The sequence below is a fragment of the Poeciliopsis prolifica genome, unplaced genomic scaffold, assembly GCF_027474105.1.
Source record: "Poeciliopsis prolifica strain line A6 unplaced genomic scaffold, Auburn_PproV2 SCAFFOLD024, whole genome shotgun sequence".
Lineage (NCBI taxonomy): Eukaryota > Metazoa > Chordata > Actinopteri > Cyprinodontiformes > Poeciliidae > Poeciliopsis > Poeciliopsis prolifica.
This window is the reverse complement of record NW_026562399.1, coordinates 5,309,121-5,325,299: the sequence shown is the minus strand read 5'-3', so window position 1 is coordinate 5,325,299 and position 16,179 is coordinate 5,309,121. Positions and strand designations below refer to the sequence as shown.

General features: G+C 42.7%; 2 protein-coding genes across 2 annotated transcripts; one reads left to right on the top strand and one right to left on the bottom strand.

Moving 5' to 3' along the window:
- Positions 1-151: 151 nt before the first annotated feature.
- LOC129370742 (neuronal acetylcholine receptor subunit alpha-10-like) lies at positions 152-7,733 on the top strand. Its single transcript, XM_055046919.1, has 6 exons — positions 152-386; positions 2,925-3,070; positions 3,147-3,301; positions 3,555-3,801; positions 3,872-4,157; positions 6,443-7,733. The coding sequence occupies exons 1-6, from the start codon at positions 176-178 to the stop codon at positions 7,090-7,092; spliced, it is 1,695 nt and encodes a 564-aa protein (XP_054902894.1). The 5' UTR covers positions 152-175; the 3' UTR covers positions 7,093-7,733.
- Positions 7,734-11,825: 4,092 nt separating this feature from the next.
- LOC129370743 (olfactory receptor 11-like) lies at positions 11,826-12,713 on the bottom strand. The gene has a single exon (XM_055046920.1). It carries the CDS (start codon positions 12,711-12,713, stop codon positions 11,826-11,828), a length of 888 nt encoding a protein of 295 aa, XP_054902895.1.
- Between the last annotated feature and the right edge of the window lie 3,466 nt (positions 12,714-16,179).

Below are 16,179 nucleotides of genomic sequence, written 5' to 3'. Positions count from 1 at the left end.
AAAAAACTGAATTCAATCGTGAATCAGATGAACTGCAGTCTGTTTTCTTTAACTGGATCGAAGAGGAACTGACTGGTGGAGTTTTGGGTGAGCAGAACCAGACCTAGTTCTGTGGACAGAACCAGGTCTGTCCTCCAGGCATGGTGGACAGTGTCCTGCAGAGTTTTGTCCTAACATGGAGCAGAGCCAGAGGAGCACTAACGACTCCTCATACATCAGAGACCAGAGCTCTACTGCACACGCTCAGACCTTCATCACCATCCTCTGCCTCAGCCCCTCCTCTTCCCTCTCCTCCTCAGGCTGGACCCAGTCGGGCTATCGGATCAGAACCAGGATGGAGCTCTGCTGCAGAACCTCGGCCGTCCTGCTGCTGCTGCTGCTTCCAGGTAAGAACAGCTTAATGTGGGTCTGCACTGGGGTTGGACCAGAACCAGAACTGGATCCTCTACTGGTACTGAGACACAAAGTTCTGATGCTTTATTCTGAGAACAGAGCCGGTTCTGTGGAGGTTCCAGACGGACGGAGTCCATCACATCCCACCTGCAGGACAGAAGTCAGGACCTTTACAGACTGGTTCTGGCTCTGCTTGGCAGTGAGATGTAGTAGAATGGGTCAGAACCTTCAGGACAAGAATATTTAAAAAGAGTTTCTGTTCTGACAGAACCAAGGTTGTAAACAGAGAGAGGCAGAACATCCCGGTCCGGTCCAGCTTCTGAACCAGCAGCTTCTGAAACATCAAAGCAGAACTTCAGCAGAACTTTTTCTCATCAGAACCAGAACCTTCAATCTAGGTTCACTGAGTTGATCCAGCAGAACCAGATCCAGAACCTGTCTGGAGGTTCTCCATGTCCTCTCTGGTTACATTTAATCAGTTCTATCTGGCTGGTTTGGTTTTCTGTGACCCGGTTCTGGTCCACTAGTACTCTGGACCAGAACCTTCCAAGTAGCTGAGCTTCATGAGCCGAGTTCTTCTGGTTCTGGTGGGTTCTGCTCCAGTGTGATCTGATGGTGATCTGGTGGAGGCAGCATCATGCTGAGGGGGGAGGAACTTATGGACATCTAATGCTTTAAGGACCAGAATCACAAGAGACAGAAATAAACGACCAGAACACTCCAGTCCAGTTTATGAAATGTAAACGAACTGGCTTACTGTGAACTTTATTACTTTTTACTATTACTAATGATTTTATAATAATAATAATCATTAATATTATTATATTAATAATATTAACAACAACAACAACAATAATAATAATAATTATTATTGTCCATGGAAAGCTAACAGCTGTTAGCTGTCTGTCCATGATAGCATTAGCTCACATGTCTGGATCATTTTCAGACCTGGACCAACCATCTGACCAGAGTTCCCTCCACAGTTCAGACAGAAACAGGAAGTTGGTTCTGGTGATTTGATTGGACCCAGGATTGTTTCTCTGAAGCTGAAGAAAGAAGAAGCGACAGACAGACAGACAGACAGACAGACAGAGACAGAGAGCCTCTGACCTCTTCACGCCTCCTGACGCATCATCATTCAGTTATTCAGTTAATAAGATGTTTCTTTAAGTTGTTGGTATTATTGAGTAAAAGTTGTGGCTTGAGGACTGACCATGATGTTGATTTGTGAGGCGTCACCTGATTGGTTCCCCGGCCGAAAGCTGAATCAATCAGATGTTGGGGTTTATTAACGAGGCAGAAGAAAATATTTCATGATGTAATGCAGCACAAGTAAATGTTTATGGTGACTTTGATCTGTATCTGATTCAGTTTGTGATTTGGTCCTTAGAGTTAAAGAGCATGCTGAGTAATAAGGGTTAGAAATGAGGTAAACAGAGGGAAGTTGAGCAGGAAATTGATCTAATCTGGAGGTAAATAACCCCAGAGGCAAGATGGCCGCCAGAGAGAATCAGCCTAACAAGGTAAATATTTAGCCCAGAGAGACGTGGGAGGCAGCCCGTCTCAGATTATCTCCCAGACGCGCTAAAGGCCGCCAGGTTCTGACAAACATCCCCAGCTGGTGCAGATAGTGGGCCAGAACCGGGCCAGAACCTGGCCTAGTCAGCATGTCCATGTTTGTCCAGAGCAGCAGCATCTCCTGTCCTCAGGAATCTGAAGGTCAGCACCGCAGCAGCCGCTCCTTTTTAGTTCAACGAGCTGCTGCTCAACTCAGTGAAACATGAATCGGACCAGAACCGAGCCGAACAAAAACCCGGTTCACTTCCAACAGCCACAGAGACTCACTGGGTTTTATTCCTGTTTCCTTCAGAACCACAGCAGGTTCATTCATGTTGTAGTTATAATTCATCTGCACCTCATTTCATCAGAACGCAGCAGCTGTGGGCCAGACTGGGATTGCAACAGAACCTTAGCAGTTCCACTTGGTTCTGCTGCTGGTTCTGGGCTTTTCATGGATTTTATTCCTGATTTATGGATCTGCAGAGTTTCCCTCCACCCTTATGAGGAAATTCCTCTGATCAGAGGAGGAGACGGGAAGAACCGGAGATCAGGTTCTGATGGATCACCTGCAGGGTTCTCTCATCTGATTGGTCTGCAGCTGCAGGCATCAAACCAATCAAACATAATAAATACAGAAATATAAACTCATGAAAAGAATGCTGAACAACTTTAATTTCTAAAAGAGTTGAATCAGATTCTGATCTTAATGAGTGGATTAGTGTAATCCTGTTGTTCCAGATTAAGGCTGAGGTGATGATCAGGTTAATTAAGGAGGGAATGCATCAGCTGCAGCAGAAAGTGCTGCGGATTAGAAACGATTCACAATCAGATCAGAGGACAAAGACTCCTGGAGACAAGTTTAACGTTTGAAAAGAGAAATTAAAGAAACATGAGAAAAAGTTATCAAACAAGCCTTTAAGAATTAGTAGTCCAGAGTAATTCATAATAATCCAGAGTAATCCGGTCTGCAGGGTGTTTTTCGGCCCATGGCCGCTTCGCCCAGAAGCTGCTCAGCGACCTTTTCTCCAACTACACCAACGCTCTGCGGCCAGTGGATGACACCGACCACGTCATCAACGTCACGCTGCAGATCACGCTGTCCCAGATCATCGACATGGTAACCACACCACCGCCACCGGCATCATCTGAGCACGCTTGGCAGCTCCCCACTCTGACCGCTCCGCTCTCTGCAGGACGAGCGGAACCAGATCCTGACCACCTACCTGTGGGTTCGCCAGGTGTGGATGGACGCCTTCCTGAGCTGGAGGAGCGACGAGTACGACGGCCTGGACGCCATCCGCATCCCCAGCAGCTACGTCTGGAGGCCCGACATCGTCCTCTACAACAGGTGAGCGGGGCTACAGCAGTTGATAGAGGATGGGGCTAAAGGGTGGAGCTACTGCAGAGGCGGGGATAGGGCACAGGGTGGCTGTGGGGTGGATAGTGCTTGTGGTCGTCAGGCCCTGTTTTCCTCCACCCTCCCCTGTCTTTAGTGTGGATGATGAGTTCTCCAGGTGGAGGAGTTACAGTAAGTGGGCGGGGCTGTATCTGGTGAGAGGGGCTTGTGATTTCTGTGAGGTTTAACCCTCGCCTCTCTGCAGTGCGGACGATGAGTTCTCCAGCTCCATGGAGACCAACGTGGTGCTGCGTAACGACGGCCAGGTGACGTGGGACCAGCCGGCCATCACTAAGAGCTCATGTTCGGTGGACGTGGCGTTCTTTCCCTTCGACGTCCAGCAATGCCACCTGACCTTCGGCTCCTGGACCCACAATGGGAACCAGATGGACCTGTTCAACGCGCTGGACAGCGCCGACCTGGCCGACTTCGTCCCTAACGTTGAGTGGGAGGTGAGAGGTCACCAGCTGGGTCGCGTGCGTCCCGGCTTGCTGCGACCAATCTCTGACCCCTGTCCCACAGGTTCTACGCATGCCGGCCAAGAAGAACGTGATCCTGTACGGCTGCTGCTCGGACCCGTACCCGGACATCACCTTCACGCTGCACCTGAAGCGCCGCGCCTCTTTCTACATCTTCAACCTGCTGCTGCCCTGCATGATGATCTCCTTCCTGGCGCCGCTGGGCTTCTACCTGCCGGCCGACTCGGGCGAGAAGGTGTCTCTGGGCGTGACGGTGCTGCTGGCCCTCACCGTGTTCCAGCTGCTGGTGGCTGAGAGCATGCCGCCGTCCGAGAGCGTCCCGCTGATCGGTGAGGAGTTTCCTCTGTCCTGAAACCTCAGCAGAGAGCAAACGTCTCTGACTGGAGGATTCTACATGTCTGCTATCCAACATCAAAATGAAACACAATTATGAGTCTTAAATTTGGTTCCAATTAAAGACACATTAATGGCTCCATCCTTCGAGATATCCTGAGCATAGATATATAATAATATATCAGTGCAGATGAAACCTAATGATGACTCAGCAAAACTAACACACACACATACACACACACACACACACACACACACACACACATATATCTATATATATATCTATATATATATAGATATATATATATATATATATATATATATATATATATATATATATATATATATATATATATATATATGTATATATAGATATATATATATGTAGATATATATATATATATATCTATATATATATATATATATATATATATATATCTATATATATATATATCTATCTATATATATATATATATATATAATTCTGACTCGCCATTAAGTCTTCGAATGAAGTAGATATATTTAATCTAGATGGTTGTTTCTTTTCCAGAAATATTGAATGAACATTCTGACTTGTCAGGAAACATCACTGATAATTATTCTGTCAAAACGTCCCAGATTTTCACAACATCTTAAAATCTTCATCTTCACAATCAAATATTGTTTTAAGTTGTTCGACAGCAGCACTTTTAAGTTCGTTGTTTGTGATTTTTGGAAAGAATAAACAGGAAATTCTTTGCAGATTTCAGCAGCTTCGATAACTAGAATGTAATTGTAGATAAAAGTGATTTAATGTTAAATCAGCCTGCCATACTACCACAAGAAGTATGTGTCGGTGTCTTATTCAGAAATGATCTCAGGCAGAAATGTTAATATTTCTCTCTGTTTTTTTTAATCTTTAGGAGAAATACGTATGAAAGTTAATGTGATGCAGTGAGAGATTATGTACATTTCTGTGATTAATAGATAAGAAAAAGCAGGTTTTTAATTTCCCGTGTTGCTGTTGAAGCTGGTGCTGCATCCAGGCAGAGATTTAATGTCAGCTTCTATCTGTAAAACAGCTGAGTTTAATCACATTCATAATCACATTATTGTCACACTGATAATCATCAGAATCAATCGTACAGAACAGAGACGCTGCAGTTTTATCTAATAAACCTGTCTGGAGGCATAAAGTTATTTTCTCACTGAATCCTGTAATTTCTCAGAGGGAAGTTTTAATGAGCAGCAGCAGCGGCGTTTCGGTCTGAGTCCGTGGGGGAAGCGGCTTCCAGATAAAGGGATAAAGCCTCCAGCTCTGCTCTGCGCGAAGGCGTTGCTCCTAATTAAAGGATTTAGATACCTGGCCGGGATCCACATCGGGTCGCTCCATCAGAGCAGAACCAAGAAGAGTTTAAATCCTGCTGAGTCAGCAGATCAGCTGTAATGACTGTGGCAGAGCAATCAGCAGGAAGCCGGCGGGTCGATGCTTCCTCTCAGCGAATCCACCAGTCACAGCTCAGGATCTGCCGATCCATTCAGCACCGAGCAGGTCCGACAGCAGAAGCTTTAAATCCTGACACACACACACACACACACACACACACACACACACACACACACACACACACACACACACACACACACACACACACACACACACCAGGTCTCGCACATAACAAGACACACACTGAGGAGGAAAGAGGAGAGGTGCTTAAGAAATATTTAGCTTTAATAAATACATGTCTTTTTGACCTCGTTGCCATTGTTATGGCCATATGGATCAAATGGGAAAAATAATCTGTTGGCCAGTTAGCTTTTATCAGGGTTGGTTCTGTTTAAAGGGGCAGTATCACATAAAATCAGCTTTCATCATGTTTTCCCCTGCAGTGCTGGTTTGATTCCTTCATGGCAAGCACTCAGCTGAGCAAAATGCCTGGGTAGACCGAGTCACGGCGCAGCTCCTCCCTCCCTCAGTTCCTTCAGACTAGCCAGCAGCAATTAGCAGACAGTTGGTGGAACTGCTGAACTCATTATGGGAGCTGCTTCTCAGAACAATGCTGGTAATAATAGTAAAGGGTTAAGAGAAGCCATGTTGGGATAACTTCCTGGAGGCGGAGCTTCAGAAAGAGCAGGATCCTCTTAAAGTGACGGAGACCCAATTTCAGGGCGTTAAATAAGGATGTAGCATTTCTTTGAAGTTATACTTGATATTTTTATAATATAGTTACTGAGCTATAAACGGCCCTGTATGTCTGACCTGCTTTTGAGTTCAGATGGTGACCTGTCTGTGTCCCACCAGGGAAGTACTACATCGCTACCATGACGATGGTCACCGCCTCCACCGCCCTCACCATCTTCATCATGAACATCCACCACTGTGGCCCAGAGGCCAGGCCCGTCCCAAAGTGGGCAGAGCTCCTCGTCCTCAACTTCCTGGCACGGATCTGCTTCGTCAGCGAGGTGGGGGCCAGCTGCCTGGGGGGGGCGCCGTCCAGGAAGCAGCCGCTGTCCCGGCAGGAGTCCCACAGCCGGTCCAGAGGAAGAGGAGCCAGCTGGGACGTCAACGGGCAGGCGTGGGGGGGACGAGGTCGGGAAGAGGAGGGTCCAGCGGGGGAGGAAGTGGGGGAGCAGCAGGCAGGGGGGCAGGAAGCGGTGTGGAAGGAGGATCTGCTGGTCACCATCGACCACTCCGAGGAGAGAGAGGCAGAGCAGCCGGCCGGCGGGGCGACCCAGAGGGAGATCCGGGTCAGAACCAGGTGTGTCTGCCAGCACCAGCGGCTGCTGCAGAGCGTGGAGTCCATCGCCGGGTCGTACCAGGACCAGCGCACCGCCCAACGCCGCGTCGCAGAGTGGAGGAAGGTCGCCAAGGTCATGGACCGCTTCTTCATGTGGCTCTTCTTCATCATGTTCTTCTTCATGAGCGTCCTGATCCTGGGCAAGGCCGTCTGACGGATCCGACCAGAACATCTGAACGGATCCGCCGTGGCGACGCCGTGAGCAGCGTCACCTCCACTCTGCTGAGGTTTCTCACCTTTACAGCTCATCTAGTTTGAAGTTTCTCACCATGTTTTGCTTCGCGACCTTTGAACCAAGCAGAATCCTCTCTCAGAACCTTTAGAAGAAGTCGGGTTTTCTGGAAGTGAAGAATACAGTCAGATTAAAATATTTGAAGCAATAATGTGTAGATACTTAAACCAGGAGAACCTGGGTCCGGTTCCGTGCAGGCCCAAACGACTCCATTGGTTCTAGTTGGGTAATCTGCCGAGTCATTCATGGACCTGAGAACTTCCAGAACTTCCTCATGTTTGTTGATGATGTTTAGCATCAGAGGTTTTTCATTCCTATTCTTGAAACATTAAATGACAACAGATTATCCCATAATCTGATCATTTAGTGCTTTATTAGGACATCAAATTATCTAACGTCCTAAAACCTGGGAGCTTTAGTTTGGACCGGGATCGGTTCTGATTCTTTAACATTTTATCCACTTTATAAACCAACACTGCATGAGTCGCTCACTGTTCAGTAAGTATAATCAATCAGCTGAATCTGTGATTGTATTGATTTACAATAAATGATATTTATAACTATTTCCTGCTTCTTATTTTAATCTGTGACTCAATGAACTCTGGACCGGACCTTTTCGGTTCAGAACCGAGATCCAGACTGGGAGCACTTCTAGTGGACGACATACAAGTGACCCTCTGGAAGCATGAAATAAATAGAAAAAGCTAAACTAGAACTCCGAGCAATTACAGTGGGTTCCTCACCTTCCTCTTCATAGCCCCCACGTACACCCATCTACATTCACCTACACCCACCTACACACCCCACCACATGCTTCCCGTCGGTCTCATCATCGCCGGCGCTCTGTGCGTTGACCAAGTCGACTACCTTCCAGAATGGTTTGCTATCCCACGAGGCTTCAAAAGCAGGACAGTCCTGAAGATAAATGCATGTTCCACCCAAAGTGAGCCAAACTCTCGCCACTTCCTTCAAGGAACAGCCCATTGTTGTATTTGAAGAGGATTTAATGCGAAAAAGTGTGAAACTGAAACGAGACAAAAGAGAAAAATACAAATACAAAAATACAAATCACACTACGGTCAAATAAACATTACATTGATTTGATGGATTAAATGGTTCATTTAAACTTGGAATTCCCCATAGATTAAGTTAGGCAAGAGATGTTGAAGTTCAGACATGTTGCTGGCTGAAATCAATGTGGATTTGGCTCCATTGGCCAAACACTGTAAAGAAATGTTTGGGTGGACAGTGCAGCCCTGCTGGGTGGGGAAAGGAACCATGATATCTGCTTGCAGTTCTAGTTTGATGCCATGATTAAATATTTCAGATTTTTAATATCAAAGATAATCTGACTAAATGTAAAAATGTAATCTTAAAACCATAGGGGAAGATAAATCAACAGAAACTGCAGCTCAGCTTTCTGCTCTTTTATTCCATACAAATTTTCTGCTCGTTTCCAGGTTGTTTTGTTTTCATTTGGTGCCGAATATCTTCTTCATGACATGGACAATTAACCACAACTTTGGAAAACTGAAAACAATTTATTTTCATCCAGGCCCGATGAGAACCAGAACCAATTTCCAATTTGGAAACCCCTACAGAACTGAAGAGCCACTCCATCAATGACCCTGAATCTCCATGACAACCATCAGACTTGCTGTGTCCAAATGTCTTGGCATTTGTCATTAAAATCATTTTCCTCCTGCAGGGTTAGGGCCCAGGTTGAAGCAGACTCACTAATATTAATATTCATGCAGGAGATATGGATCCATCTCTACAATATGTAATATGGTAAAGCTTAGCCTGCTAAAGTTTGATAAACAGGACACTACAACGTTCATCTTCTTGATCTGATCAAAGGAAAAACATTTTCCCATATAAACTCCAGAGTGCAGTGACGAATGGCGGCCTGCAGAGGGGGCCAGAGTCCTGCAGATGAAATAAACCGGGATTGCTGTTGTGAAGGTTCTCCGCCAAGAGTTCGTTAGATCAGTTCACTTTACAGGTCAAACAGGGAATCATTCCTTCCCTCAACATCTGATCCAACATTGAATCTGACAATATTATATATCTATGCTTAGGATATCTTGAATGTCTTTAATGTGTCTTTAAATGGAACTAAATTAAAGACGCATAATTGTGTTTCATGTTCCAGGTATTCACCAGGTAGATTACAGAGATGCGCGTCGCAGCGGCTCTTCATGCAGGGCTGGTCCAAGGTAATATGGGGCCTTAGACAGAACCCCCCACTAAGAACCTCAGCATCACTAACATGTTTAAGTATCGATAAGGTGAATCTGTGAGAGGGAGACCAGGTTTATTGGCCCAGTTTAAAATCAATCGCTGATTATTGTTTGCTGTGATGTGAATAAACCCAACTACTACACAAAGATTACACCATATTGTTGCCATGGTAACATGACAATCACACTCTCAAGATGATGCTTGAAACTTTTACAAAGTAAACTTCCTAATTAAATTATAAATGTACTTTCTTTCCTCTGCTGAATGCATTAAATAAAATGTAATAACATTGTCATTCTCTATAAATGATGCTACAGGTTTAGATCTATGGTCTGTGTTACAATTAAACCATTTCTGGAGGCCCCTGAATGTCTAGAGGCCCCTGAATGTCTGGAGGCTCCTGAATGTCTGGAGGCCCCTGAATGTCTGGAGGCCCCTGAATGTCTGGAGGCTCCTGAATGTCTGGAGGCCCCTGAATGTCTGGAGGCTCCTGAATGTCTGGAGGCCCCTGAATGTCTGGAGGCCCCTGAATGTCTGGAGGCCTCTGAATGTCTGGAGGCCCCTGAATGTCTGGAGGCCCCTGAATGTCTGGAGGCCCCTGAATGTCTGGAGGCCCCTGAATGTCTGGAGGCCCCTGAATGTCTGGGGGCCTCTGAATGTCTGGGGGCCTCTGAATGTCTGGGGGCCCCTGAAGGACCCCTACCAGCAGCTACTGAGTTTTCTTTGCCTTGATATTCAAGTCTTATAATTCTAGATCTCAGAGATGTTAGCATCAGACATTATATAGAGTTAAACCCTTTGACCTGTTTGATCTATAAATCAGTCTGCAGCCAAGTTGTTCTGTAGGTGAAATAGATATTATTAGGGTTTAATTAGTAAAATATTATAAAATTTGCTTATTTTATAACTTCATAACCTTTGACCTTCTCTCCTCTGGTCTGTTTAACAGCTGCATGATGGCAACAATGTAGTAGGATCCAAATAAATGTCTTAATAAATGAATATGGGTTGTTACTGTGTTGCTGTACGGTGCTTAAAGACCTTGATCAATGTGCCCTTCTTTAGCTTTGAGCCTGTGACACTCCAAAGGTCTCTGCACAGCCCTGGTTTCAGGTACATGAGAGTATCTTTTCACTTGATGAGCATTCACAATTATTTCCAATAAATAAAGACAGCTCATTCTTTGATTAAAATCAAGGAAACAACACTTTAATAATTGAAACATTGACACACAAAATGAAATATCTTAATATTGATTAAAATCAAATGAAATGTATACACTCTAATAGCATAGTGAAATCATGTTCTGTTTTGCAAAGGCAAAACCTTTCCGCATTTAAATGTTTTAAACACAAACTGTCGCACCTCTTTTGACTGGACACCATAAATAATAGTGTTCAGACTTCCAGGAAAGTGAACTTACCTCAAGAAAAGTGAAACAAGGATCAACATTTTTGAAGATTTATTTAAGTGTTATTATAACATCAAATGATATATAAACATAATCATTAATGTTAATTCTTACCACAAGTAAAGTGAAACATGCTGAACTATTTATAATTACCATCGTAGCTATCGGACAAACCTCTTGTACATTGGATTAAAACAAAGAATGACTCGTACTTTTTCAAACAGAAGGTTCAATTTCTCATCACCATATTGTATCTCTAAAATACAGATTAAAAATAAAATCAGAATGACTTATTTTATAACAAGAAAAATTTCTCTTTCAACCGTCCTAGCTTTTTTTTTTTTTGCTTTCACTGTGTCAGCCATCTCCTTCCTAAAAACCTTCCTGTAATGCTTTGATAACAGGGAGATCTTATTGTTTCATCATTTCAAGGAAGCAGCTCCTTCAAAGTCTCCAGAAATGTTCAGAAATTATAGCTGTTCTTGCAATGGTTGTGGTAAATGTTAATTATGGTGAACGCCTTTTCATGAATTCAAACTTGGTCTATGTCTTCTGGACATTCTCATAGTGCAGTGGTGTCTAAAGTCAGTCCTCGAAGGCCGGCCTCCTGCATGTTTTAGTTCTCTCCTTGGTGACAAACCTTTCAAAGGTGGTCACTACCACCAAGGTCATGGGACCTTTTAAGTAAAACCTTAAAAGTTTCCTAAATACTTCATCTGGTTAAATATTGATTCCACCAATGGCTTAATCTGGTGCACTGTCCTATTTTTTCCTAACCTGTCCTAACTCTCAGCCAATAACTAAAATCAGCCCATACTTTGATTACAATCAGGAAAAAAACACTTTAATAATAAAAACATTGATACACAAAATTAAATATCTTAATATTGATTAAAATCAAATAAAATGCGTACACTCTAATAGCATAGTGAAATCATGTTCTGTTTTGCAAAGGCAAAACCTTTCCGCATTTAAATGTTTTAAACACAAACTGTCGCACCTATTTTGACTGGACACCATAAATAATAGTGTTCAGACTTCCAGGTATAATATAAAACAGAATCGTGAGAATTTTTCTATAATATGAATACTGAGGAAATCGATGGAGCGCAATAACACTAAATCCACTGAACGACAAAACCAGGTAGACAACCAGGTGAGTGCTGCAGGTTTTTAGGGCTTTTTTCTGCATTGATTTGTTCTTACTGGTCAGACATATCACAGCAATCTTTCCGTAGGTTACAACAATGCAGCCGACCGATGCTACCAGCAGCAGCACTGTGTAAAAGAGGCCATAGATGTTATTGATTTCCACACTTTCACAAGAGAGCTTAAACAAAGAGGCATTGTCACACAACGGGTTTGAGACAAAAGTCCTGCATCTGTTGAGCCTGACAGAGAGTCCAATCAGAACGGAAACAAACAAGAAGGGAACGCCCCAGGCGGCAACCGACAGCTTCACCAACATCCTGCTGGTCATAATCACAGAGTAACGCAGAGGGTTGCAGATAGCGACGTATCTGTCAAAGGCCATGATCATCAGCAGCGTATGGGCAGTGCTGCTCACCCACTGATTCAGAAACGCCTGAACTACACACTCATAGTAACTGATGAGGCGCTCAGACGGAGGCCTCAAAATATCCACCAGAAGGCGAGGAAAGACTTCTGTAACTGCAATGATATCACTGACTGTCAGGTTGCAAAACAGAATGTACATGGGCTGGTGAAGGTTCTTCTCAATAATGACTAGAATCAAAAAACCCAAGTTCAGAGTCATAGTAAAAATGTAGAAGGCTAGGAACAAGAAAAAGGCGGAGTATACAACATCTTTTGTGAAATCTATGCCCTCCAGCTGGAGCATGAAACTATTGTAGGTGAAGTTTTCCATCAGTCTGAAAAACAAAAGCTGAAACCAGTTATAAGTCACAATACAGAAACAAAAGTCTTATCATAGAATCAATACAAATAAATAACAGTAACAGGCAGCGTAAGGAGAGGAGCGTGGTATCTACAGAAAACCTTTACCATCTGTCAGCAGCAATGATCCAGTTGGTAGATATAGTTTATCTTTGGATGGGTGTGCTGTTGTTTGCATGGTAACTGATGTAATCCATGTTGTGACTACAACTGTGTCTCAAAGGGGTTTATCATTGGAAAGGTTTCTTCTTCACACTTTGATTTGTTCACCAGGTAATACTTCATTTCCTAATGCCATGTACCTTATGTCAGTCTTATGCATGTCAATTATGCTGACATGACACCTGCCATGAACTTGAATTAGTCTTCAGAAATATTTTTGACTATTGTCATAAACTGTCATTCAGTAAATAATGACATTTTGTTTGCAAAGCTGACGTTATTCAAAATGTCTCTGTTATGACAATTTAACATTAATCTAGACAAAAATGTCTTGTTATGACCTGATTTTAACCAAGAGTCACCATCTGCAATAATTGTCGTAATAAGTAATTATTTGGCAGGGTGAAGATATTCTTCCATACTAAGTGATGTAATCCTAAAAAAATCATGTTGTCATCCTTGCAGCTCAGTAACACTAGGCCATTACTTGTGCATCTAATTCTACATTTTTTTTTAAAGAAAATTGATTAAAAAAAATGTTTGTTTCTCCTTTAAGGACTTCCATGATTTTATAAGAAATTCTATATCTGTTGAAACTGCTTAAATTTTTACATTAACAAATTTTAGTATCTATGAAACATTCTCTACTACTAAAATTAAACAGTAAATAGAAAATTATGATTAATGTAATGTGTAGCTAGGAGTTTGGGCCCATCTGTAAAATAAGCCACATTTTACGTTAAAGAGAATTTCCTACTGCTGGTTGCTCAAAGGAAATAAAAGATTTCACAAAATGAGCCAGGCTGAAGTTTACCAAACGGAAGAAGCCTCAAATATCAAACTACAACATCTTTAATAGAAAATTAACTTTTTTACCAAAGGACTGTTGATCTGGGTTGTGCCCTATCAATCACCCATTGGACCCCATGGATAGGTACCATGCTTTTCATGACCCTCCAAGTGCCACCTTTACTGTGAAATCTTAGATCAAATCCCAGATTTTTTACTTGAATTGGAGTTGAATATTGACAACATCTGTCATTCTAATTATTATAAACACATTTAAACCTACACTCTAAATCAGGGGTCTCAACCTTCAGTTCTGCAGTTTTTGAACGTACCACAGGTACAAAATGCTGGAATGAAATGGCTTCATTACCTCTTTCTTGTGTAGATCAATTCTCCAGAGCCTTAATGACCTAATTATTTTATTCAGGCATGATGCAGCAGAGGCACATCTAAAAGTTGCAGGACACCGTTACTCCAGGACTGGAGATTGACACCCCTGCTCTAAATGTAGCTTTGGCTGACCTAAACACACCTACATTTGTATTGACTGGAGAAATAACTGTATCTCACAAGATTGTCCTTTCCAGCTTTTATAACTTTTGAATTGGGAAGCCTTCTCAGTTGGGGAGTCTGGCACCCAGACCTTCATAATTAACATTTGTGACACCATACGACATGTACTACTACGCAACGGTCAGGTTTGGGCTGTGGGATAATGGATCTCTCAGATATGGAGTGTTGTGTCAGTCTTTGTGTCAGTCTTTTGGTTGGTTCTCTCCTGCACCTCTAATGCATCCTACACCTTTCTTTCTTCTCTTTTTTTTAATCAGACCCAACATCTCCTGGCCTGCAGTTTCTTATCTTAACTGAAAATATAAATCAACACATAATGCTTGGGATTCACAACTGACTAACTACACTGTATTATCAACACCTCCAAACATGCATAGAAGTCAGATATGGAAAGGGCCTTTTGTCTTCCATTTCAGACAGGAGTCTGACATGGAAGGCCCCTGTCTTCTCCCAGAATTCATCTGGACTACCAACAGCACAATATAGGATCCCTGTACTAATACCTAACAGAAATACCACAACTGAAAAAAAATGCAATCGTCTAAAATCAAACCTAATTCTGATGTTATGAAATCCCTGTCTAAAGCAAACTCAAATTGAAAAATTATCTACCATTGTGTCTGGCTTTGCTAAGTAAAAGATCTGTATCAGGAAAATTACTCTTCGTTAACAACTTCTCCACTGAGCAGAGCATTGATGTTATTTCTAACAGAAATAGTTGGATAAAACCAATGAAGCACTTGTACTAAATGAATCAGCGCCTCCTAATTACAGTTTCCTAACCAAATGTAAGAAGGGAAAGAGGTTGCCGCATTTTACGAAGGTGTAAAAAGGTGTTTCTGGGAAAATTTTTATTCTTGGCTATTAGGGAAGAGAGGTGAAAGGCACTGATATAAACTTTATATAAAACCTAAATTATGTGGGAAGTTTTTAAAGTGATTTTAATTACCTTTTGGGTGTCATTTGTTTTAATTATGACTTTAATAATTGTGTAAAACTTCAACATCCATGTTGACAGGCCCAAAGACAGAGTTGCAAAAGTCTGTGTGACATACTCAAAAACCTTGGTTTAACTCAGTGTTTCTCAATTCCAGTCCTCACGCCCCCCTGCCCAACATGCTTTAGGTGTTTCCCTTCTGCCACACACCTGGATTGAACATGTGGGTGATTAACAGGCTTCTGTAGCACTTGATGTTTATGCAATTATTTGAATCAGCTGTTCTGGAATAGAGGTACATCTAAAACCTGCAGAGTGTGTGGGGGCCTCAGGTCTGGAATTGAGAAGCGCTGGTCATCATGTTAAACAGGGAATCCACAACTGAGTACACATTCTGGACTTGGTTATCAGTAAGAGTTCATGGTCAAAGTCAATGAGTCACTGCAAGTGACTGCATATTGTCTATTCATGCTCAATCAAGGGGGGGGGGGGTGACTGCTACTTGTAATCATCAACCTGTCTTGATCTGTACCATCCAAGATGAAAGTGTTCTTAGCCTTGTTTCAATGACTATTTTGTCTCCTCAACACTGACTTCATTGGAACAGACTTACTGACTCATTGACTGTATGTAGCTTTGTTTGGGGCTTGGCTGAACTGAGGCCTCTCTCGTCCCCTGAGTCTTAATGACCTGCAAGTGATTCAATTAAATGTGGAGTGTTGTGTTCAGAGACTGTCATATAAAGAGAGTTAATAACTCCAAGTGGCTTTTTTCATCAACCTTCACTTCTCACTCTTCTGTGAATAAATAATGTTTGACTTTGGTTGACATTTATTTTTATTTACTCCTTATTTAACCACAAAAATAGCTAATTGCCATGAAAAATTAATTTTCAAGTCTTGAGTCATGCCAATGTGTTTGTGTCAGTACATCAAAGGAATTCTGCGGGGTCGATTAAAACCAACTTCCTCAACTT

Bases quoted from the DNA above. Each gene is read 5' to 3' on its own strand.
- LOC129370742 (XM_055046919.1), top strand. From the start codon at position 176: ATGGAGCAGAGCCAGAGGAGCACTAACGACTCCTCATACATCAGAGAC. The intron at 3,071-3,146 runs GTAACCACACCA...CGCTCTCTGCAG, and splicing joins TGTCCCAGATCATCGACATG to GACGAGCGGAACCAGATCCT. The intron at 3,302-3,554 runs GTGAGCGGGGCT...GCCTCTCTGCAG, and splicing joins GACATCGTCCTCTACAACAG to TGCGGACGATGAGTTCTCCA.
- LOC129370743 (XM_055046920.1), bottom strand. From the start codon at position 12,713: ATGGAAAACTTCACCTACAATAGTTTCATGCTCCAGCTGGAGGGCATA.